Consider the following 23955-nt stretch of genomic DNA (forward strand, 5'->3'; position numbering starts at 1 on the left):
TTCATCATTCTGAGTAATTTCTAGACACTGTGTGTGAAAATCCCTGGAGATCAGCAATTACTCAAAAGTACACAAGTGCCTGGTCAATTTGGTAGACGAGGGGTTATAAAAGCCCAAACATAAGAAAGGGGATTAGGAAGGCATGAGGATGAGGTTCTTGCACACGTGGCTTTTATTCACTCAGGTGAGAGCAGCTTATCCTCCCTGCAGCTTACTAGGCCTGCACAACCCTCCTGAACTCAGCAAAGATGGAGATGTACTGATTGGTGGTATCTTCTCTTTCCACAGCAAGGTGGACCAGAGAACACAAATGTTTACAACTGGGCCACAGCAACCAAAATGCATAAGGTAAGAAATCATTAAGGGACACTGAATTGGTTGAAGATCTAATCCTTTTATTTATAAAATTTATAAAACATGTATTATTTTTCATTTATGAAATTAAAACTGTTTGTTTATTAACGCTTGTAATGCTCACTGAAAAAGCGTTTTTTCATTGCTCCTGTAGTTTAAGTCTCCGTGAAGTTCAAAGTGCACAAACAATGGTATTTGCCATTGAGGAAATAAACAACAGAACTGATATTCTACCTGGGCTTAAATTGGGATATAGAATCTATGATTCCTGTGGATCAGTAGAAATGACTACAAGAGCCTCCTTGTCTTTAGTCAATGGAAATGGAAAAAATGGATCTTTAGTGTCTTGCTCCAAAACTGATACAGTTCAAGCAATCATAGGACAAACATCATCCAGCTCTACTATTGCTATTGCTGCAACTGTGGGACCTTTGAACATACCTGTGGTAAGACGTCATCTTTTGTGTGTACAAACGACTTTAAAAAATACATGCAAAATAACAAAAAAAGCATCTTCTATATTCTTATATAAAAATAATGGAAGATAAGTACATAGTAAATTACATGCTTTTCAAATCTTGCAGGTCAGTCACTTTGCAACATGTGCATGTCTAAGCGATAGGAAAAAATATCCATCTTTCTTCAGAACTGTTCCCAGTGATTATTATCAGAGCAGAGCTTTAGCTAAGCTGGTCAAGCATTTTGGTTGGACATGGGTAGGAGCTGTATGCAGTGACAGTGACTATGGAAACAATGGCATAAATGAATTTATCATCGCAGCGAAAGAAATGGGAATCTGTGTTGAGTATTCCAAGGCATTCTATAGGACAGATTCAAGAGAAAAAATGTTGAAAATAGTTGAGATTATCAAGGCCTCAACCTCCAAAGTGATTGTAGCTTTTGTCTCATATTCTGACCTTGGAGTTCTTATAAAAGAAATGGCCTTACAGAACATGACTGGGTTTCAGTGGATTGGAAGTGAGTCCTGGATTTCTGATGTGAACCCAGCCAATGTTCAATGGCAACATATCCTGAAAGGATCCGTGGGTTTTGCTATCCCAAAAGCACAACTCAGAGGCCTAGGGCCATTTCTGACTAAGCTTAATCCCATTTCTAATGCAACCATTTACACTGAGTTATGGGAGACAATATTTGATTGTAAATTTCCCACACAAGGCAATGTTGAGATAAAACAAACATGCAAGGGCAATGAAAGTCTCAGTCAAGTTCAAAACATTTATACAGACGTTTCAGAGTTACGACTCGCAAATAACGTTTACAAGGCCGTGTATGCTGTGGCACATGCACTGCATAACAAATATGGCTGTTATAAGTTAGAGAGTGGACAAGAAGGTCCTACTGCCTGTGTAAACATAACAGATAATAAGCCATGGCAGGTGAGTGTAATAGTATCATCTCATGAAAAACATTTACTTACAGTATATACTTATTTACTTTATATATAAATATATTATATATGAAGTGATTATTTTCCACTGCTTGACATAGGTAGTCAATGAGCTGCAGGAAATTCATTTCAACACTACAACAGGAGAGGATGTATTTTTTGATGAAAATGGAGATCCAGCAGCAAGATACGAACTACTGAATTGGCAACAAGGAAAAGATGGTAACATGGTGTATGTTAAAGTGGGCTTCTATGATGGCTCTTTGCAAACACATCTTCAGCTGTCATTTAACAACATTAGTATATCTTGGGCCCACAACAAACCACAGGTAAATGACAATATCTAAATAAACAAGCAATATATAAGCCATATAGTAGACAAGTATAAATAAATACATACAGTAAAATTGTTTTGCAGGTGCCAGTCTCAGTGTGTAGTCCAAGTTGTCCCCCAGGCACCAGGAAGGCTGTACAGAAAGGAAGGCCAATCTGCTGCTTTGACTGTATACCATGTGCAGAGGGAGAAATCAGTAATATTACAGGTATATAACAGGTTTATTGGACAAAATAGAACTGCAAGAACATCAATTGCTATTATTTATTAATATTTATTTTTTTCTTTCTTTAGATTCTATATCTTGCATCAAGTGCCCTCCTGAACTGTGGTCTAATGACATGAAAGATACATGTGTGTTAAAGTTGGTGGAATTCCTGTCATACGAGGAGTTAATGGGAATCATTCTTATATCATTTTCTTTGTTAGGAGTTTTGTTCACTATCTGTATTGCTCTAATTTTCTTTAAACACATGGACACACCAATTGTTAGAGCAAATAATTCTGAGCTGAGCTTCCTGCTGCTCTTTTCTCTGACTCTGTGTTTCCTCTGTTCACTTACATTCATTGGTCAGCCCTCTGAGTGGTCCTGTATGCTGCGCCACACAGCGTTTGGGATCACATTTGTCCTCTGTATCTCCTGTGTTCTGGGGAAAACTGTAGTGGTGTTAGTGGCCTTCAGGGCTACACTTCCAGGAAGTAATGTCATGAAATGGTTTGGGCCTCCACAGCAGAGACTCAGTGTACTCGCCTTCACTCTTGTACAGGTCGTTATTTGTGTACTTTGGTTAACAATATCTCCTCCTTTTCCATATAAAAATATGAACTACTACAAGGAAAAGATTATATTAGAATGTCATGTAGGCTCAGTTATAGGTTTCTGGGCTGTGCTGGGTTATATAGGACTTTTGGCCCTTTTGTGTTTTATCTTGGCTTTTCTGGCCCGGAAGTTGCCTGACAATTTCAATGAAGCCAAATTCATCACATTCAGCATGCTTATATTCTGTGCAGTTTGGATCACATTTATTCCTGCTTATGTCAGCTCTCCTGGAAAATTCACTGTAGCTGTAGAGATATTTGCTATTTTAGCATCAAGCTTTGGTTTACTATTCTGTATATTTGTTCCAAAGTGTTTTATAATTATAATGAAACCAGAAAAGAATACAAAAAAGCAGATGATGGGCAAAACAAATGCTAAATGATGGAACTTTCTACATTTAATAAAAAATATCTACTTAAATGATGTAGTCTATGCTATATGATTCTATATGATTGACAACCAGGTGTATTTTCACGTCCTTTGAAACAACTTTCCCTGCAAAATTTTTTTGATGAGGACAAACATTGGGACAAACTAATGCAGGCCTAGCATCTAAGTATCTGTAGACTTTAACAATACCATACAACATTCAAACAATACCATACAATACAAACTCAAACACAGCAACCTTCTAATTTTGCTGTAGTATGTTCTAAAAGTTAATGTTATCTAATAGAAATCTGAAGTTATTATATACTGATAATGTTTGGGCATTATCAAAATTGATAATTGAGTTCAAAATTGCTTTTGAACTACTTCAAAGAGAAGCTTTTTGGGCTTGAGACAAAACAGTTTTCAATTTCAGATCTGACCCAAGTTCCCAAGTGGATGTTTAACACTCAGGTGACTTATAGTTTCCCAAACATGTGAAATCATGTCACATTACAGTTTATTATTGTTATTGTAGGAATAATTTTCCCTCGTGTGTGGCAGGTGCTACTGTCTGTGTGCTTTGAGAGCCATCCCTCAGGTCCCAGGAAGGCTGTTATGAAAAGAAGACTGTCTGCTATTATGACTGCACATAGGACCCAACAGGAGCAATTACTAGCAAAACAAGGTTTCCTTACTTGCCCCTTTTGTACAATCAATCAACGAGAAAGATTAAATGAAAAACAAAACATGTACATATGATCTTTGTATTGAGGCATAATTAAATTTGTTTTGAACATTTATTTTCCCATGGCATTGCACAGAAGCAATTATGGGAAATGTAGCTGGTATTCTTTGTTCTTTATTCTTTGGCTTTAATAACTGGTCACTCTGAGCTGTCTAATATGCTTCACAGTATTCAAACCTCTACTGTATCTCAGTGGACATATGAATTGTCATCCACACTTGGCACTCTGTTGAGTATCTTCACATTTAATGAATAATGTTGACCAATTGTCGGAGTAAACACCTTTACGTTCTCCATTTACCATTAGTAAACATTCGAACTGATAAAAAGTCTACACATTCCTTTTAAAAAGACAGGTTTATGTAACATAAAAGAACCTCTTATGTAATATAGCAAGCAAAAATGTACAATTGAAAAAAATAGAAAATATTTTTGTAAAAAAGGGAAAACCTAACACAGCTTTTTATAACAATGCCCTGTGTCTACATCAAGTGACATCCAAACTCATGTTCAAATCTAATTATCAGCCACCTTTCATCAATACAATGATGATGATTAACCCCAAATAAAGATTAGCTGATTTTCTATAGGACATCTTACTAGTTCATCTGCTGGAGCCATTAGAGTCAAAACATTAGAGGTACCATGGAACACCCTGAAAGCCTTTGGAGTCAGGCCATGACTCCAAAATAAACAAATCGACAAGAAGAAAACTTATGAGGAATGCTGCAGAAATATCAAAAGTATTGATCACTTCCTGAACGTGACCACATCCTATTGTATTATTTACAGTACAGTACATATCTGATAAAGTATATGGTTGCTAGAAGGAAATTTATGGCATTTGGCAGATGCCTTTATCCAGAGCAACATTTATCTCATTTATACAACTAAGCAAATGATGGTTAATGACCTTGCTTAAGCGCCGCGCAGTGACAGCATGCTAACCCTGGGATTTGAGCTTCCAACCTTCTGATCAGTAGTCCAGGAGACCAAAGTTAATCATATTTTGACATAGTTCAAATATGCTTGGCTCAAAAACATAGAAAGCTTATCACTCAAAGAACACCACACCCAAGGTGCTGTCAGTATCCTGCTATAGAGCTGCTTTTTTTCAGCTGGGCCTGGGGTCTATTCAAGATACTAATCTATTTTATGACACCAACTGCAGACATATGATACCTGCTAAAAGTGAAGAAAAATCTTACCTCCAACATAATGGTGATCCAAAGACTAAATTTGACAAAGGATTAGTTTGAGATTTTGGAATAGCCCAGTCAAATTTAGCCCAACTAGATTTTAATTCTATTAAAATGCTGTTGAATGATCAAGTGGGCTGTGCACTGTACCTACACATGGTTTCTGGAGCATTTCAATAATAAAAAGATTTGAATAATAATAATATTGGCAAATAAATATGTGTGCAAAGATGGTAGACAATGATGTGACAATGTCCAATATGGAAGTGTGCATTTTACACATTGGAAATCGTCATTTTATAAATTATGCATCTGATGCAATTGCATTGATTGCGCACAATGGGTCCCAATCCGCACAACCCATTGAGCTTGGATATATATATATATAGATAGCACACTGGTCCCAACTGTGTTCTTTTCATAGAGAACCTGTTTGATTACCAGTAATCATCTACTGTATGCTTGTGAAGTCTCCAATAATTCCAGATCACAACAACCGACACATTACAGGATACACAGGAATCATATTGTGAAGCCAGTATCATGAATCAAATCCAATCATACTGTATCACTGCACATCTACTTGAATTTTGTTGGTGGCTATAACACATTAAAGATGTAAAACAATATGACGTGTTTTTTTTTTCTTCATTTGTTTGTTAGTTTTTTAGATTTTGCTTTCAAACATTTTTTCAGCTAGTTATTCAAAGGGGCTTAAAGCAATGAAACGAGGTTTTTAGCTATGATTGATATTGGTGTCCTTTATCCATTGTATTGTTTTATAAAAAAAAAAAATTCAGGGTTAAGGGCCTTGCTCAGGGGCCCAACACTGGCAGCTTGGTGGACCTGGGATTCAAACTCACAACCTTCTGATTGGTAGCTCAACACCTTAACCACTAGGCTACCACATGCCACATACCACATTAAGGAAAGCAGGTTGGTACAACACTCACTCATTTCTACCACTTATCTGAACTACCTCGTGTCACGAGGAGCCTGTGCCTATCTCAGGCATCATTGGGCATCAAGGCAGGGCACACACACACACACTCTCATTCACTCACGCAATCACACACTACGGACAATATTCCAGAGATGCCAATCAACCTACCATGCATGTCTTTGGACCGGGGGAGGAAACCAGAGTACCCGGAGGAAACCCCCGAGGCACGGGGAGTTTCTCCACACACTCCACACACACAAGGCGGAGGCAGGAATCGAACCCCCAACCCTGGAGGTGTGAGGCGAACGTGGTAACCACTAAGCCACCGTGCCCCCCAGATGGTACAACAGACTTTGCTAATGACTTGTTGAAGACGGAAGTAAAGAAGCAATATGATCAGTTCAGGATTTCAGTACCTGGTCAGGAATCCCACCAGGGCCTGTTATTTTTCTGATATTCGCCTGCTTCAGATTCTTCCAAAACTTGTCCTATGAGATGGTGATTACAAACTCATAACTAACAGAGCTGCTTTGTTCTAAATTAGTAGCGAGCAAGTGCTAGCAGGCAAACTCCACACATATAGCAGAGGTGGGAAATTAATTCCCAACCCTGGAGGTGTGAGGCTGCTTTTTTGCTAACCAATAATCAGTGCAAAATAATGAGGTTATGCAATTGATACACCCACACCAAAGGGAGTGGTAAATTCAGTGAGTGAAAGAGATATAAAAGCCTATAACATGGTGATGGTATTTTTTGCAGGGTGAGAATGAGGTTCCTGCACACATGGTTTTTATTCACTCAGGTGAGAGCAGCTGATCCTCCCTGCAGCTTACTAGGCCTGCACAATCCTCCTGATCTCAGCAAAGATGGTGATGTACTGATTGGTGGTATCTTTTCCATTCATGTGAAATGGGACCAGGTAACGCATGTCTTTACATCTAAGCCCTGGCAACCAAAATGCAGAAGGTGAGAGCACAAAAGGGAAATTTTATTTAATTGAATTTTGGTAAATGGAATGATACCATTGGTTCAATATCTATCCATTTTATGAAGATAAGAAATATTTTCTATATGCATTACATCATACTTTATATAAACGTGTAATTGTATTAGTGTTAATGGTGTTCATGAGAAACATATGGAGTTTTGTTTTCTTGGTCCTGCAGTTTAAGCCTCCGTGAATTTCAAAATGCCCAAACAATGTTATTTGCCATTGAGGAAATCAACAACAGAACCGATCTTCTTCCTGGGGTCGAATTGGGTTATAAAATCTACGATTCATGTGAATCAATAGAAATAACTACAAGAGCTTCCTTGTCTTTAGTTAATGAAAATGGAAAAAATGCATCTGAAATCCCTTGTTCCAAACCGGACACAGTTCAAGCAATCATAGGTCAAACATCTTCCAGCCCAACTCTTGCCATTGCTGCAACTGTGGGACCTTTGAAAATACCTGTGGTAAGGCTTCTTTCTTCATGTGTAAACTTTCAAACTTTGTTCTGAATTAAGACAGTCTTGCTTGTAATAGTGAATTATGAACATAATTAAAAAAATAAATGTATGTATGTACAAAGTAAATGTACAAAGAAATTTCTGTATTGCAGGTCAGTCACTTGGCAACATGTGCATGCTTAAGTGACAAAAAGAAATATCCATCTTTCTTCAGAACTGTTCCCAGTGATTATTACCAGAGCAGAGCTCTAGCTAAACTGGTCAGCCATTTTGGATGGACATGGGTAGGAGCCGTATGCAGTAATAATGACTATGGAAACAATGGCCTAAATGAATTTATTATTGCAGCCAAAGAAGAGGGAATCTGTGTTGAGTACTCAATGCCATTCTTTAGGACAGATCCCAGAGAAAAAATTCTGAAACTAGTTGAGATTATCAAGGCTTCAACCTCCAAAGTTATAGTAGCTTTTGTCTCATATTCTGACCTTGGGGTTCTTCTAAAGGAAATGGCCTTACAGAATGTGACTGGTTTTCAGTGGATTGGAAGTGAGTCCTGGATCTCTTCTATAAACCCAACCATTGTACAATTTCAGCATCTTCTGACAGGGTCTATGGGTTTTGCTATCCCAAAAGCTCAAATCAAGGGCCTAAGAGAGTTTCTTACCAAACTAAATCCAACATCTGATGCTATTTACAAAGAGCTGTGGGAGACAATATTCGAATGTAAGCTTCCCACACAAGAAAATACTGAGATGAAAGAAACGTGCAAAGGTAATGAAAGTCTCAGTCAAGTTCAAAATACTTTTACAGATGTTTCAGAATTACGAATCGCAAATAATGTTTATAAGGCAGTGTATGCTGTGGCATATGCCCTACATAACATATATAGCTGTTCAAAGAATGAGCGTGGACAAGACGGTTCTTTCGCATGTGCAAACATAACAGATAACAAACCATGGCAGGTAAGTTTAACAATATAGGCTGAAGTATATTTTATATAATAAATAATTACATATTATATATTTATATATACATACTGATGTGATTAAGAATAAGTGATTATTGTCCGATGTTTGATTTAGTTAGTCAATGAGTTGAAAAAACTCCATTTTACAACTACAACTGGAGAGGAAGTGTACTTTAATAAAAATGGAGATCCAGTAGCAAGGTATGAACTGCTGAATTGGCAAGAAGACAAAGATGATAAAATAGCGTTTGTTCAAGTGGGCTTTTATGATAGCTCTTTGCAAACACATCTTCAGCTATCCTTTAACAACATCAGTATATCCTGGGCCCACAACAGTAAAGAGGTAAATTCCAATATCTATATTAAAAGATTATGGGTACAATAAATGTGTTAGAAAATGATCAATAATTATATACAATAAAAATTATTTTCAGCTGCCAGTCTCTGTCTGTAGTCCAAGTTGTCCCCTGGGTACAAGGAAGGCTGTGCAGAAAGGAAGGCCAATCTGCTGCTTTGACTGTATACCATGTGCAGAGGGAGAAATCAGTAATATAACAGGTATCATTTATAGTGGTTAGCTTAAAAAATGCACAACATACCCAGCAAGATTAAAGTTTGTTTGGGTTGATACATACAATATAATTTAAGTTATACCTAAATTTATATTCCTTTCTCTTCCTTTAGATTCTATAACTTGTATCAAGTGCCCTCCTGAACTGTGGTCTAATGAGAAGAGAGATAACTGTGTCTTAAAGTTGGTGGAATTCCTGTCATTTGAGGAAATAATGGGAATGATTCTTGGATCATTTTCTTTGTTAGGAGTTTTGTTCACTATCTGTATTGCTGTAATTTTCTTTAAACACAAGGACACACCAATTGTTAGAGCAAATAATTCTGAACTGAGCTTCTTGCTGCTCTTTTCTCTGACTCTGTGTTTTCTCTGTTCACTTACATTCATTGGTCAGCCCTCTGAGTGGTCCTGTATGCTGCGTCACACAGCATTTGGGACAACATTTGTCCTCTGTATCTCCTGTGTTCTGGGGAAAACTGTAGTGGTGTTAATGGCCTTCAGGGCTACAATTCCAGGCAGTAATGTCATGAAATGGTTTGGGCCTCTACAGCAGAGACTCAGTGTACTTGCCTTCACTCTTGTACAGGTCATTATTTGTGTACTTTGGTTAACAATATCTCCTCCTTTTCCCTACAAAAATATGAGGTATTACAAGGAAAAGGTTATATTAGAATGTCATGTAGGCTCAGTTATAGGTTTCTGGGCTGTTCTGGGTTATATAGGACTTTTGGCTCTTTTGTGTTTTATCTTGGCTTTTCTGGCCCGGAAGTTGCCTGACAATTTCAATGAAGCCAAATTCATCACATTCAGCATACTTATATTCTGTGCAGTTTGGATCACATTTATTCCTGCTTATGTCAGCTCTCCTGGAAAATTCACTGTAGCTGTAGAGATATTTGCTATTTTAACATCAAGCTTTGGTTTATTATTCTGTATATTTGTTCCAAAGTGTTATATAATCATGCTGAAACCAGATAAGAATACAAAGAAACAAATGATGGGTAAAGTATCTGCTAAATAATGTAATAATCTCTATGTTTGCTATAAACCTGTTTAAATTATGCATCTTGTTTAAAAGGCAGATTCTATTTTAATCTAACTCCTTTTAGATTCATTACATAAAGATATACAATATCAATAACTGCACTCAATAAAACTGTTCATCTGACATCTGACTGTGTGGTACCATTTACATTGTTAGTGGTCACTGGAAGAAGCCTTATTACATAACAAATTTGCCCTTTCACATATTTTTTAAAATTGGGTTTCCACAAAATGTTCTATATTTAATTCAACTTTGTCCTCATCTTAAGCAATAAGTTAATAATGCTTGTTTATACCATAATGTTAGCAATACAGGAGATAAAAAGAGTTTCAAACCTTTATGTGGCTCTGCAGCCATGTATGCAGCAAGCTAGAATTCACTGTGTCTTTTGCCACCTTTCTATCATTTCCAGCTTTAACTTTTTTTTTGGAATTTGTACTGCAGTAGATCGACTGTGGGATTCAACCAGATAAGCTAACTTTCACTCACTAGATGCATCATTAAGGTTTGGGCTCTTATGACCGTGTCAGTGGTTCACCAATTGTCCTTCCTTGGACCACTTTTGGTAGGTACTCATCATAGTAGACAACTGGGTAGAACCAACAATCCTGCGTTATTGGACATGCTTTGGTTGCTCATATCTTTGTGCTTCCCTACTTTTTTTGCTACCAAACATTAACATTGAGAACTCCAGAACTGACTAACAGTTGCCATTGCAACAAGATAATCACATACATAAAGTGTGTATACAAAATGTCCCAAAAGGTTCCATACATTTACATAGAACCATTTGCATAAAGCAAAGAACCATTAAAGGAGACTTATGAGTATAGAGTTAATAAAATAAAAATGTGTGCCTCTTAGGAAACATTACACAATAATGAGGTAATAGATTTCTTAACCCTAAACCCAAGGGTCTGGTTAATTTGGGAATCAAATGGTTATATAAATGGCTAAACATCCATCGTAGTATTTACGGAGGGATGATAATGAGGTTCCTGTACACATGGATTTTATTCACTCAGGTGAGAGCAGCTGATCCTCCCTGCAGCTTACTTGGCCTGCCCAATCCTCCTGAACTCAGCAAAGATGGAGATGTACTGATTGGTGGTATCTTTTCCTTCCATGTCAAATGGGACCAGACGACACAAGTCTTTACATCTGGGCCCCAACAATCAAAATGCAAAGGGTGAGACGACGTTAGTGGAATCTGAATTCGGTTGAATTTGGTAAATGGAAATGCAACAATGATTAAGATGCGATGTATTTAAAGAAGATCGGAAACATTTAAAATGACTTACATTACAGTATTTATAAACCTGTTTCTGTATTAGTGCTTACAGGTTCACTGAAAAGATATTTAGTTTTATTTTTCTTGTTCCTCTAGTTTAAACCTTCGTGAATTGCAAAATGTACAAACAATGTTATTTGCAATCGAGGAAATAAACAACAGAACTGATATTCTACCTGGTTTAAAATTGGGATATAGAATCTATGATTCCTGTGGATCAGTAGAAATAACTACAAGAGCCTCTTTGTCTTTAGTTAATGAAAATGGAAAAAATATATCTTTAAAGTCTTGCTCCAAACCTGATACAGTTCAAGCAATCATAGGTGAACCATCCTCGAGTCCTTCTATTGCATTGTCTGCTACTGTAGGACCTTTGCACATACCTGTGGTAGGACTTCTTATTTCTATGTAAATAAAACATTTTCTTTTCCATAAAAATATATTTATGGTAAACTGAGAACATACGTAATAATTAAAGTTAAGTAAATTACACATTAATGAAATTTCTATTTTAGGTCAGTCCCCTTGCAACATGTGCATGCCTAAGCAACAAAAAGAAATATCCATCTTTCTTCAGAACTGTTCCCAGTGATTATTACCAGAGCAGAGCTCTAGCTAAGCTGGTACGGCATTTTGGTTGGACATGGGTAGGAGCCGTATGCAGTAATAACGACTATGGAAACAATGGCTTAAATGAATTTATCATTGCAGCCAAAGAAGAGGGAATCTGTGTTGAGTATTCCAAAGCCTTCTTTCGGACAGATCCCAGAGAAAAGATTTTGAAACTAGTTGAGATTATCAAGGCTTCAACCTCCAAAGTCGTTGTAGCTTTTGTTGCATACACTGACTTTGGTTTTCTTCTAAAGGAAATGGCCTTACAGAACATGACTGGGTTTCAGTGGATTGGAAGTGAGTCCTGGATCTCTTCTTTAAACCCAAGTATTGTGCAATGGCAGGATCTTCTGATAGGGTCGATGGGTTTTGCTATCCCAAAAGCTCAAATCAAAGGCCTATGGGACTTTCTAACTAAGCTTAATGCAGCTTCTGATGCAGCGATTTTCAAAGAGCTGTGGGAGACAATATTTGATTGTAAGCTTCCCACACAAGAAACTGTTGACACAAAGGAAATTTGCAAGGGTAATGAAAGTCTCAGTCAAGTTCAAAACCTTTATACAGATGCTTCAGAGTTACGAGTTGCAAATAATGTTTACAAGGCCGTGTATGCTGTGGCACATGCCCTGCATAACATATATAGCTGTTCAAAGTGGCAAAGTGGAAAAGAAGGTCCTACTGCATGTGCAAATATAACAGATAACAAACCATGGCATGTAAGTATAACAATATAGCCTTATGAACAATACGTAATATATTTATGATGGAAGTATTTGAAATGCTTTATTTAGGTACTCAATGAGTTGAAGAAACTCTATTTCATCACTACAACTGGAGAGGTTGTATACTTTGATGAGAATGGAGATCCAGCAGCGAGGTATGAACTGGTTAATTGGCAAAAAGACAAAGATGGTAAAATAGAGTTTGTTAAAGTAGGTTTCTATGATGCCTCTCTGAATACAGACCTTCAACTGTCATTTAACAACATCAGTATATCCTGGGCCCATAATGAATCACAGGTAAATAACAATATTTTTATACACATATAATGTGTAGAATATAATAATAAAAAAGTTATTATATATTATAAATTATAAATTGTATTATAAATTATAAATATATTATAAATTAATAAATATATACAATAAAAATTGTTTTCAGGTGCCAGTCTCAGTGTGTAGTCCAAGTTGTCCCTTGGGTACAAGGAAGGCTGTACAGAAAGGAAGGCCAATCTGCTGCTTTGACTGTATACCATGTGCAGAAGGAGAAATCAGTAATATAACAGGTATAATGAATAGTATTTAGATTCAAGAATGCATACAAGATTAAAAAAATATTTAAAGGTTTTATTAAGTTAATAATCACAAGTAGTTGCAGTTGCAAATAGCTAAATTGCTGTTAATTTTATCTTTCTTTAGACTCTATAACTTGTATCACATGCCCACCTGAGCTGTGGTCTAATGACAAGAGAGATACATGTGTGTTAAAGTTGGTGGAATTCCTGTCTTTTGAGGAGATAATGGGAATCATTCTTGTTTCATTTTCTTTGTTAGGAGTTTTGTTCACCATCTGTATTGCTGTAATTTTCTTTAAACACAAGGACACACCAATTGTTAGAGCAAACAACTCTGAGCTGAGCTTCCTGCTGCTCTTATCGCTGACTCTGTGTTTTCTCTGTTCACTTACGTTCATTGGTCAGCCCTCTGAGTGGTCCTGTATGCTGCGTCACACAGCATTTGGGACAACATTTGTCCTCTGTATCTCCTGTGTTCTGGGGAAAACTGTAGTGGTGTTAATGGCCTTCAGGGCTACACTTCCAGGCAGTAATGTCATGAAATGGTTTGGGCCTCCACAGCAGAGACTCAGTGTACTCGCCTTCACTCTTGTACAGGTCATTATTTGTGTACTTTGGTTAACAATATCTCCTCCTTTTCCCTACAAAAATATGAACTACTACAAGGAAAAGATTATATTAGAATGTCATGTAGGCTCAGTTATAGGTTTCTGGGCTGTTCTGGGTTATATAGGACTTTTGGCCCTTTTGTGTTTTATCTTGGCTTTTCTGGCCCGGAAGTTGCCTGACAATTTCAATGAAGCCAAATTCATCACATTCAGCATACTTATATTCTGTGCAGTTTGGATCACATTTATTCCTGCTTATTTCAGCTCTCCTGGAAAATTCACTGTAGCTGTAGAGATATTTGCTATTTTAACATCAAGCTTTGGTTTATTATTCTGTATATTTGTTCCAAAGTGTTATATAATCATGCTGAAGCCAGATAAGAATACAAAAAAGCAAATGATGGGTAAAGCATCTGTGAAATGATTGAATTGTCTAAATAGCCACAATGAAAAAGATTTGTATAAAATATTTACCTTAATTTATGTGAATGTTCTAATTTAAATGAAATAATTTAAATAGATTTGTATAAAGGTCTACATTTTTCTCTGCAGTAATAAACTATTATCTTTTGTCTGTCTTTGCAGTAAAATTTGCATATGATTAATGTTTAGTGTTTTGAGTATGATTACAGTACATAGAGGTGTGTTTTCACATATATTTTGAGACAGGGTTTAATTTGCATTTACATTCATGGCATTTGGTAGATACCCTTATTCAGAGCAACATACAGAACTTGTCTATCAATAATTACATCCTGGTACTGTTTTACTTTTCCACTCTATAAGAATATGATTGGTTTAGAAACTCTATTGTAGATTTAATATAGAAAGAAAAGCCCACAGCCAACACATTCTTAATTAATGTACTAATATAAGTACTTCTGGAAGAGGTAGATCTTTAGACACCATGTGAAGATGGCCAGTGTTGACAAGAGGAACCTTATTCCACCACCTAGCTGGCAGAACAGACAAGAGTCATAATGTATGCCTTCCTTATACTCTGGGAGAGGTTGTTATCAGTCAAGCAGTGAAAGAGGATTGAAGGCAGTGAGCTTTAATTAGGTAAGTAGGTACCGATTTGTTTTTGGGTTTGTAGGCAAGCATCAGTGTTTTAAATCTGATGATGGCAGCTACAGGGAACCAATTAGAATGTGTAGAAAGTAGATGGTGTGGGAGAACTTAAAAAAATTAAAAACGAGTCTGGCTGCTGCATTCTAGATCAGTTACAGAGGTCAATTTGTAATCAGGGGAAGACCTGCCAGGATCAAGTTGTAGTAGCTGAGTCTTAAAATTACAAGGGGCTAAACAAGCACCTGATTAGACTGAGTAGATAGAAATGGATAAATCCTTATGTGATTGTGCAGAAGAAATTGAATAGAGCATGTTAATTGACATGTGAGAGGACAAGGACAATTGATTGTCCATGTTAACCCAAGGTTGTGTGCAGTGACTTAAGGTAAGATTAGAAAGGGGTCCAGGGAGAGCACATGATCCGGACAAAGAGATAAATCACCTGGGGTGAACAACTTTTCAATTTTGAAAAATTAAATCTTAGCCAATGTGTTGCCCATCCATGAGGAGATGTCTCCCACCTACAGTATGCTGAGATGTGAGCGGAAATATGAAAGTCTGAGAGAAGGCAGGGAGGATGACTTAAGTGTCATCTGCATAGCAATGGTATGAAAACCCATGCAAGGATATAACCTCACCAAGAGATTATGTATATTAGAAGAACAAAAGAGGACAATAATGAGGTAATACAATTTGTAAACCTACACCCAAGGGTCTGGTTAATTTGGGAATCAAATGGTTATATAAATGGATAAACATCCATCATTGTAATTATGGAGGGATGATAATGAGGTTCCTGTACACATGGATTTTATTCACTCAGGTGAGAGCAGCTGATCCTCCCTGCAGCTTACTAGGCCTGCCCAATCCTCCTGAACTCAGCAAAGATGGAGATGTACTGATTGGTGGTATCTTTTCCTTCCATGTCAAATGGGACCAGACGACACAAGTCTTCACATCTGGGCCCCAACAACCAAAATGCAGAAGGTGAGACCACAAAAGTGGAATCTGAATTTGGTTGAATTTGGTAAATGGAACCATAACAAACATTTAAGAGTGATTTATTTAAAAGAGATTATAAACATTTTAAATTATTTACATTACAGTATTTATAAACCTGTTTCTGTACTAGTGCTTATGGGTTCACTGAAAAGATTTATTAGTTTTATTTTTCCTGTCCCTGTAGTTTGAGCCTCCGTGAATTTCAAAATGCACAAACAATGGTATTTGCTATTGAGGAAATCAACAACAGAACTGATATACTTCCTGGATTAAAATTGGGATATCGAATCTATGATTCCTGTGGATCAGTAGAAATAACTACAAGAGCCTCCTTGTCTTTAGTTAATGAAAATGAGAAAAACTTATCTGTAGTGTCTTGCTCCAAACCTGATACAGTTCAAGCAATCATAGGACAAACATCCTCCAGCCCGTCTATTGCCATGTCTGCAACTGTGGGACCTTTGCACATACCTGTGGTGAGACCTCTTTTGTGTCTTCTACTAATGAATAAATTACAATAAAATAATTTCTACTAATTTATTGTAAATCAAAAACATTCATGATAATTAAAGTTAAGTAAATTACAGTTTATTAATTCTTTGTATTGCAGGTCAGTCACTTTGCAACATGTGCATGCTTAAGTGACAAAAAGAAATATCCGTCTTTCTTCAGAACTGTTCCCAGTGATTATTATCAGAGCAGAGCTTTGGCTAAGCTGGTACAGCATTTTGGATGGACATGGGTAGGAGCTGTATGCAGTAATAATGACTATGGAAACAATGGCTTAAATGAATTCATTATTGCAGCCAAAGAAATGGGAGTCTGTGTTGAGTATTCCAAAGCCTTCTTTCGGACAGATCCTAGAGAAAAGATTCTGAAACTAGTTGAGATTATCAAGGCCTCAACCTCCAAAGTCATTGTAGCTTTTGTTGCATACACTGACTTTGGTTTTCTTCTAAAGGAAATGGCCTTACAGAACATGACTGGGTTTCAGTGGATTGGAAGTGAGTCCTGGATCTCTGATATGAACACACCCAATGCTGAATGGCAACATATTCTGAAAGGATCAATGGGTTTTGCTATACCAAAAGCTCAAATTAACGGCATAGGGGAATTTCTGACTAAGCTTAATCCAGCTACTGATGCTGATATTTTTAAAGAGCTATGGGGAACAATATTTGATTGCAAGCTTCCGCAACAAGTGAATGGTGAGATAAAACAAATCTGCAAAGGAAATGAAAGTCTCAGTCAAGTTCAAAATCTTTATACAGATGTTTCAGAGTTACGAGTTGCAAATAATGTTTACAAGGCTGTTTATGCTGTGGCCTATGCTTTACATAACACATATGGCTGTTCAAAGTTAAAGAGTGAAAAAGAAGGTCTTATTACATGTGCAAACATAACAGATAATAAAACATGGCAGGTGAGTGTAACAGTATATCCTTGTTTAAATCCTATTCTTGTATTTGTTGATGAAGTGTTCGGAATGCTTTATTTAGGCAGTGAATGAGTTGAAGAAAATCCGGTTTACTAGTGCAACTGGAGAGGAAGTATACTTTGATGAAAATGGAGACCCTGCAGCGAGGTATGAACTGCTGAACTGGCAACAAGACGAAGATGGTAAAGCGGTATCTGTGAAAGTGGGCTTCTATGATGGGTCTTTGCAAGAACATCGGCAGCTGTCATTTAACAAAATCAGTATAGCCTGGGCCCACAACAAACAAGAGGTTAACAATTATATCTATACATAAGGATAATATGTATATTGAGTAATTTATAGAGTTGTTATCAAAACTATACACAGTATAAAATTTGGTTTTAGGTGCCAGTCTCAGTGTGTAGTCCAAGTTGTCCCCTGGGTACAAGGAAGGCTGTACAGAAAGGAAGGCCAATCTGCTGTTTTGACTGTATACCATGTGCAGAAGGAGAAATCAGTAATATAGCAGGTATAATTAATAAGATCCAGAAATATTTCAATATTTGTTTAGTTTTTTAAAAGTACTATTGAACTGCAATAACCCCAAGTGATATTCATTTTTTCCCCTTTCAGTTGTATAACTTACAAAAAATAGAAATGCAATTACGTAAATGGTTTAAGTGATATTTGTTTTCTCTTCCTTAGATTCTATATCTTGCATCAAGTGCCCTCCTGAACTGTGGTCTAATGAAAAGAAAGATAACTGTGTCTTAAAGTTGGTGGAATTCCTGTCATTTGAGGAATTAATGGGAATCATTCTTGTATCATTTTCTTTGTTAGGAGTAGCTTTAACTATCTACATTGCTGTAATTTTCTTTAAACACAAGGACACACCAATTGTTAGAGCAAATAATTCTGAACTCAGCTTCTTGTTGCTCTTCTCACTCTGTCTGTGTTTCCTCTGTTCAGTCACATTCATTGGTCAGCCCTCTGAGTGGTCCTGTATGCTGCGCCACACAGCATTTGGGATCACCTTTGTCCTCTGTATCTCCTGTGTTCTGGGGAAAACTGTAGTGGTGTTAATGGCCTTCAGGGCTACACTTCCAGGCAGTAATGTCATGAAATGGTTTGGGCCTCTACAGCAGAGACTCAGTGTACTCGCCTTCACTCTTGTACAGGTCATTATTTGTGTACTTTGGTTATCAATATCTCCCCCTTTTCCCTACAAAAATATGAAATACTACAAGGAAAAGATTATATTAGAATGTCATGTAGGCTCAGTTATAGGTTTCTGGGCTGTGCTGGGTTATATAGGACTTTTGGCTCTTTTATGTTTTATCTTGGCTTTTCTGGCCCGGAAGTTGCCTGACAATTTCAATGAAGCCAAATTCATCACATTCAGCATGCTGATATTCTGTGCAGTTTGGATCACATTTATTCCTGCTTATGTCAGCTCTCCTGGAAAATTCACTGTAGCTGTAGAGATATTTGCTATTTTAGCATCAAGCTTTGGTTTATTATTCTGTATATTTGTTCCAAAGTGTTATATAATCATGATGAAACCAGAAAAGAATACAAAGAAGCAAATGATGGGTAAAGCATCTGTGAAATGAATTTAGCTCTGCAAATCTTTACCAAAAATAAGATGTTTTTAAAATATGAACCTATGTAAAGAACATGTTCTAATATTAATTAAAGTTTTTAAAATGCAATAGCATAAATATGTATTTCAATAATTTTGGTAAATAAACTGGTATAGTTTGTCTGACTTTGCAGTACCATTAACATATGTGTAGTAAAAAGTGCAAAAAGAATGGTCACTTAACCAGCATATGTTTTCCGATATATTTCGAGTTTTTCCTAAAATATAATTGTATATAAATTATATTTCCATAATCTGTGAAAAAGAATAGATCTTAAGTCACACACTTGATACATATTTGTAAGTAAATTGTTAAAGGCCTATCATCAGTAAAACTTCCTCTATTCATGCAGAGTAAGGGACTATTTTTCTACCCTTGCAGTTTAATATTAAGGTATGGAAAACTGGCAGAACGCAAGGGATATATCTGTGGCAAACTCAGTGGTTTGATGGCTCATTTTTGTTTTAGTATGTAATTTCAGCAGAAGCCTGCAAAAACTTGAACAAAATCATATAAAATATTACTTCTGGGTTGCTTCTGTTTGTTACAGGCAGAAGGTGAACACACAATGTTATTTTTCCTTTACCAGTCATGTGCAATCTACAGTATAGATCTTAAGATCAGTGCACCTACCATAGGAATGATAGAGACATTTAGCATGACATGGTTATCTACAGGATACCTTAAAACATTCATTAAAAAAGGTTATTATCAAGATAGGACCCAATATGGACTAAATGAGAAATCTAGAGAATTTGGCCAATCCATTGTAGATTTTTATGTACTGTATACACATGTATAATTTGGGGCATGCCCTACTCTATACAGTACATCTACTACTCTAACATTATACTCAGTAGCATTCTTAGTACAGAAACAAAAGGAGTATCTGGTATTTTAACAGGTATTATGGAAAATGCAAATTAATGAAGCAGTACATATCCGTAAGTAAACACCACCTTGACGTCTAGGTATTGCGGGAGTTAAAAAGATTATATAAAAGCTTAAAGGTCTAGGTGGTTTGGGAGGGATGAGAATGAGTTTCTTGCACACATGGCTTCTATTCACTCAGGTGAGAGCAGCTGATCCTCCCTGCAGCATCCAAGGACTGCCCAATCCTCCTCAACTCAGTAAAGATGGGGATATACTGATTGGTGGAATCTTCAACTTTCACAGCAAATGGGAGCAGCCAGCACGAACATTTACTTCAGGGCCCAAGAAAGGAGAATGCATTCGTTCAAGGTGAGGGGGCAAAAGGATAGAGCATTGGGATATTTTCAGTATAAATGAGGTTATATCAAAATCTATTTCAAAATGATTCTCATTGTGAATTTTAAAAAACATATATTGTTGAATTATATGCAGATTATGATTATTGTTGTTTACAGTTTGACCCTCAAAGAATTTCAAAGTGCACAAACAATGGTCTTTACAATTGAAGAAATCAACAACAGAAGTGATATTCTTCCTGGCATCAATTTGGGTTATAAAATCTATGATACATGTGGAACATCTGAATTGGCCACAAGAGCTGCCTTGTCATTAATGAATGGTCATGGAGAAAATACAACTTCAGTGCACTGCTCCAAACCTGACACTGTTCAAGCAATTATAGGACATTCTGCATCTACCCCGACTATTGCCATCTCTACTACAGTGGGACCTTTGCAAATTCCTTTGGTAAATCTTAATTTCAAATTATAAAAATGATTTAAACTGAAATTGCACTTGCACTGGATGTTATGTAGGCAATTTGTATTAATTTTCATTAAATGAAAAGAAAACATACAAAGTGGTATTATCTACAGTTTATATTTAAACCAAATACATTTATTACAGGTTAGTCACATTGCATCATGTGCATGTCTAAGTGACAAAAAAAAACACCCATCTTTCTTCAGAACTGTTCCCAGTGATTACTATCAGAGCAAAGCTTTGGCAAAGCTCGTCAAACATTTTGGATGGACCTGGGTGGGGGCCGTGTGCAGTGATAATGACTATGGGAAAAATGGCATAAGTTCATTTATCAGCGCTGCCAAAGAAGAGGGAATCTGTATTGAATATTCCAAAGCATTTTTTAAGACAGATTCCAGAGACAAAATTCTCAGCATTGTTGATATTATCAAGTCTTCAACCTCCAAAGTGATTGTAGCATTTGTTGCATACTCTGACTTTGCTTTTCTTCTGAGGGAAATGGTCTTGCAGAACATGACTGGGTTTCAGTGGATTGGAAGTGAGTCCTGGATCACTGATTTAAACACTGCCAATGCTGAATGGAAACATATCCTGAAAGGTTCTGTGGGTTTTTCTATCCCAAATGTTAAAATCAATGGCCTAGGGTCATTTTTGACAAAGCTTAATCCATCTTCTGATGAACCTATTTACAAGGAGGTTTGGGAGACCATATTTCAATGTAAATTTGTAACACAAGAAAACACTGAGATGAAACAACTGTGCAACAGCAATGAAATCCTTGCTCAAGTTAAAAACAGTAGTACAGATGTTACAGACTTACGAATTGCAAATAATGTTTATAAGGCTGTGTATGCTGTGGCTTATGCCCTACATAACAGTTATGGCTGTACAGAGAGGGACAATGGACAAGAAGGTACTATTGCATGTACAAAATTAGAAGATTACCAGCAACCCTGGAAGGTAAGTGCAACAAAATAAACTAATAATTTGTATGCTTAAGAGTACAAATTAAGAGTATGCACTGGTTCCTTTAGATAGTGAATGAGTTGAAGAAAATCCGTTTCATGACTACAACAGGAGAAGATGTATTCTTTGATGAGAATGGAGACCCAGCAGCACGTTATGAAGTGCTGAACTGGCAGCAAGGTAACGATGGTAAAACAGTATTTGTTAAAGTCGGCTTCTATGATGCCTCTCTGCAAACACACCTTCAGCTGTCAATTAACAACAACAGTATAGTCTGGGCCCACAACAAAGCAGAGGTAAATAAAAATATTTATGCCATCCAAATATGTTCATATAGATTTTTATTGTATATTCATAAATACAACACATTATTATTAATTAAATTCAATTTAAAAAATGATCAGAAAATGCTTTATAATTACATACAAAATGTAACTTGCAGGTGCCAGTCTCTGTGTGTAGTCCTAGTTGCCCCCCAGGTACCAGGAAGGCTGTACAGAAAGGAAAGCCAATCTGCTGTTTTGACTGTATTCCATGTGCAGAGGGAGAAATCAGCAATATAACTGGTATAATGAATAATATTTTTTTAAATAATGCACACAAGAACAGAAAAACAGATGCAAAATTCACATCAAAATAATATTTATCTTCTCTTCCTTTAGATTCTATATCTTGCATCAAGTGCCCACCTGAACTGTGGTCTAATGACAAGAGAGATACCTGTGTCTTAAAGCTTGTGGAATTCCTGTCATTTGAGGAAATAATGGGAATCATTCTTGTATCATTTTCTTTGTTAGGAGCTTTGTTTACTATCTGCATTGCAGTAACTTTCTTTAAACACAAGGACACACCAATTGTTAGAGCAAATAATTCTGAGCTGAGCTTCCTGCTGCTCTTCTCTCTGACTCTGTGTTTTCTCTGTTCACTTACTTTCATCGGAAGGCCCTCTGAGTGGTCCTGTATGCTGTGCCACACAGCATTTGGGATCACATTTGTCCTCTGTATCTCCTGTGTTCTGGGGAAAACTGTAGTGGTGTTAATGGCCTTCAGGGCTACACTTCCAGGCAGTAATGTCATGAAGTGGTTTGGGCCTCTACAGCAGAGACTCAGTGTACTCGCCTTCACTCTTGTACAGGTCATTATTTGTGTACTTTGGTTAACAATATCTCCTCCTTTTCCATATAAAAATATGAGCTACTACAAGGAAAAGATTATATTAGAATGTAATGTAGGCTCAGTTATAGGTTTCTGGGCTGTTCTGGGTTATATAGGACTTTTGGCTCTTTTGTGTTTTATCTTGGCTTTTCTGGCCCGGAAGTTGCCTGACAATTTCAATGAAGCCAAATTCATCACATTCAGCATGCTCATATTCTGTGCAGTTTGGATCACATTTATTCCTGCTTATGTGAGCTCTCCTGGAAAATTCACTGTAGCTGTAGAGATATTTGCCATTTTAGCATCAAGCTTTGGTTTATTATTCTGCATATTTGTTCCAAAGTGTTATATAATTATACTGAAACCAGAAAAGAATACAAAGAAGCAAATGATGGGTAAAGTATCTGTGAAATGAATATAGCTTTCCAGATCTTCACCAATACTAAGATATGTTTAAATTTAAATTTAAATTTAAACTAAGCTATGTTTAAAGAACATGTACTAATGTAAATTAAAGTTTTCAAAATTGTTTTGCATAAAGATTTACAGAACTTAATTTATTGTGGTAAATGAACTGGTATTTATCTGACTTTGCAGTACAATTTGTACATGGTTAGTGGTTAGCACAACAAGTATGTTGACATAACTAATGTGATTTCCATATTTTGATCCAGTTCTCACTCAAAAATGTAATTTTCTTTAAATTATTTTTTCATAATTTATGCAAGAGAATATATCTTGTTAATGCATGCTATCACACTATAGACATTTGTAACTGCAATGTCAAAGACTTATCATAATAAAAGTAACTCTTCTATCCTTATTGTGTAACATTACTGTATAGTGTCTGAAGCTCTGTGTATACACATGTCAATTAAATTGGGAAGGCCATAATAGCCCTGCAGGACATTGGGTAAAGGACAGTAGGCTTGTAGGATGACTGGACAACCTGCCATCCTGGGCACCTTGGGGACATATCCTGTCCTGGGGT

At 36.6% G+C, this 23955-nt stretch overlaps 4 protein-coding genes across 4 annotated transcripts; all 4 read left to right on the top strand.

The window, feature by feature from the left end:
- Nucleotides 1–238: 238 nt before the first annotated feature.
- LOC132851464 (extracellular calcium-sensing receptor-like) lies at nucleotides 239–3298 on the top strand. The gene is made up of 6 exons (XM_060878363.1): nucleotides 239–348; nucleotides 509–800; nucleotides 939–1721; nucleotides 1864–2091; nucleotides 2181–2304; nucleotides 2391–3298. Exons 1-6 carry the CDS (start codon nucleotides 311–313, stop codon nucleotides 3296–3298), a joined length of 2373 nt encoding a protein of 790 aa, XP_060734346.1. The 5' UTR covers nucleotides 239–310.
- A 3643-nt stretch (nucleotides 3299–6941) lies between these two features.
- On the top strand, nucleotides 6942–10186 carry LOC132851160 (extracellular calcium-sensing receptor-like). Its single transcript, XM_060877797.1, has 6 exons — nucleotides 6942–7141; nucleotides 7342–7633; nucleotides 7780–8589; nucleotides 8710–8937; nucleotides 9029–9152; nucleotides 9279–10186. Exons 1-6 carry the CDS (start codon nucleotides 6942–6944, stop codon nucleotides 10184–10186), a joined length of 2562 nt encoding a protein of 853 aa, XP_060733780.1.
- Nucleotides 10187–11193: 1007 nt separating this feature from the next.
- Nucleotides 11194–14439, top strand: LOC132851161 (extracellular calcium-sensing receptor-like). The gene is made up of 5 exons (XM_060877798.1): nucleotides 11194–11320; nucleotides 11810–11889; nucleotides 12905–13132; nucleotides 13275–13398; nucleotides 13532–14439. Exons 1-5 carry the CDS (start codon nucleotides 11194–11196, stop codon nucleotides 14437–14439), a joined length of 1467 nt encoding a protein of 488 aa, XP_060733781.1.
- A 1479-nt stretch (nucleotides 14440–15918) lies between these two features.
- Nucleotides 15919–23379, top strand: LOC132851162 (extracellular calcium-sensing receptor-like). Its single transcript, XM_060877800.1, has 12 exons — nucleotides 15919–16073; nucleotides 16273–16564; nucleotides 16699–17479; nucleotides 17592–17815; nucleotides 17911–18034; nucleotides 18211–19109; nucleotides 20221–20390; nucleotides 20537–20828; nucleotides 20988–21803; nucleotides 21878–22105; nucleotides 22252–22375; nucleotides 22472–23379. The coding sequence occupies exons 2-12, from the start codon at nucleotides 16307–16309 to the stop codon at nucleotides 23377–23379; spliced, it is 4824 nt and encodes a 1607-aa protein (XP_060733783.1). The 5' UTR covers nucleotides 15919–16073; nucleotides 16273–16306.
- Nucleotides 23380–23955: the final 576 nt, after the last annotated feature.

The sequence above is a fragment of the Tachysurus vachellii genome, chromosome 9, assembly GCF_030014155.1.
Source record: "Tachysurus vachellii isolate PV-2020 chromosome 9, HZAU_Pvac_v1, whole genome shotgun sequence".
Lineage (NCBI taxonomy): Eukaryota > Metazoa > Chordata > Actinopteri > Siluriformes > Bagridae > Tachysurus > Tachysurus vachellii.

Excerpts from the sequence above, each read along its gene's own strand:
- LOC132851160 (XM_060877797.1), top strand. The coding sequence starts at position 6,942 with ATGAGGTTCCTGCACACATGGTTTTTATTCACTCAGGTGAGAGCAGCT. Across the intron at positions 7,634-7,779 it reads GACCTTTGAAAATACCTGTG|GTCAGTCACTTGGCAACATG; the intron begins GTAAGGCTTCTT and ends TCTGTATTGCAG. Across the intron at positions 8,938-9,028 it reads GGGCCCACAACAGTAAAGAG|CTGCCAGTCTCTGTCTGTAG; the intron begins GTAAATTCCAAT and ends AATTATTTTCAG.
- LOC132851161 (XM_060877798.1), top strand. The coding sequence starts at position 11,194 with ATGATAATGAGGTTCCTGTACACATGGATTTTATTCACTCAGGTGAGA. Across the intron at positions 11,321-11,809 it reads TGGAGATGTACTGATTGGTG|TTCAAGCAATCATAGGTGAA; the intron begins GTATCTTTTCCT and ends AACCTGATACAG. Across the intron at positions 13,133-13,274 it reads GGGCCCATAATGAATCACAG|GTGCCAGTCTCAGTGTGTAG; the intron begins GTAAATAACAAT and ends AATTGTTTTCAG.
- LOC132851464 (XM_060878363.1), top strand. The coding sequence starts at position 311 with ATGTTTACAACTGGGCCACAGCAACCAAAATGCATAAG. Across the intron at positions 1,722-1,863 it reads AAGAAGGTCCTACTGCCTGT|GTAGTCAATGAGCTGCAGGA; the intron begins GTAAACATAACA and ends TGCTTGACATAG. Across the intron at positions 2,092-2,180 it reads GGGCCCACAACAAACCACAG|GTGCCAGTCTCAGTGTGTAG; the intron begins GTAAATGACAAT and ends ATTGTTTTGCAG.
- LOC132851162 (XM_060877800.1), top strand. The coding sequence starts at position 16,307 with ATGGTATTTGCTATTGAGGAAATCAACAACAGAACTGATATACTTCCT. Across the intron at positions 18,035-18,210 it reads AGAAATCAGTAATATAGCAG|ATTCTATATCTTGCATCAAG; the intron begins GTATAATTAATA and ends TCTCTTCCTTAG. Across the intron at positions 20,829-20,987 it reads GACCTTTGCAAATTCCTTTG|GTTAGTCACATTGCATCATG; the intron begins GTAAATCTTAAT and ends CATTTATTACAG.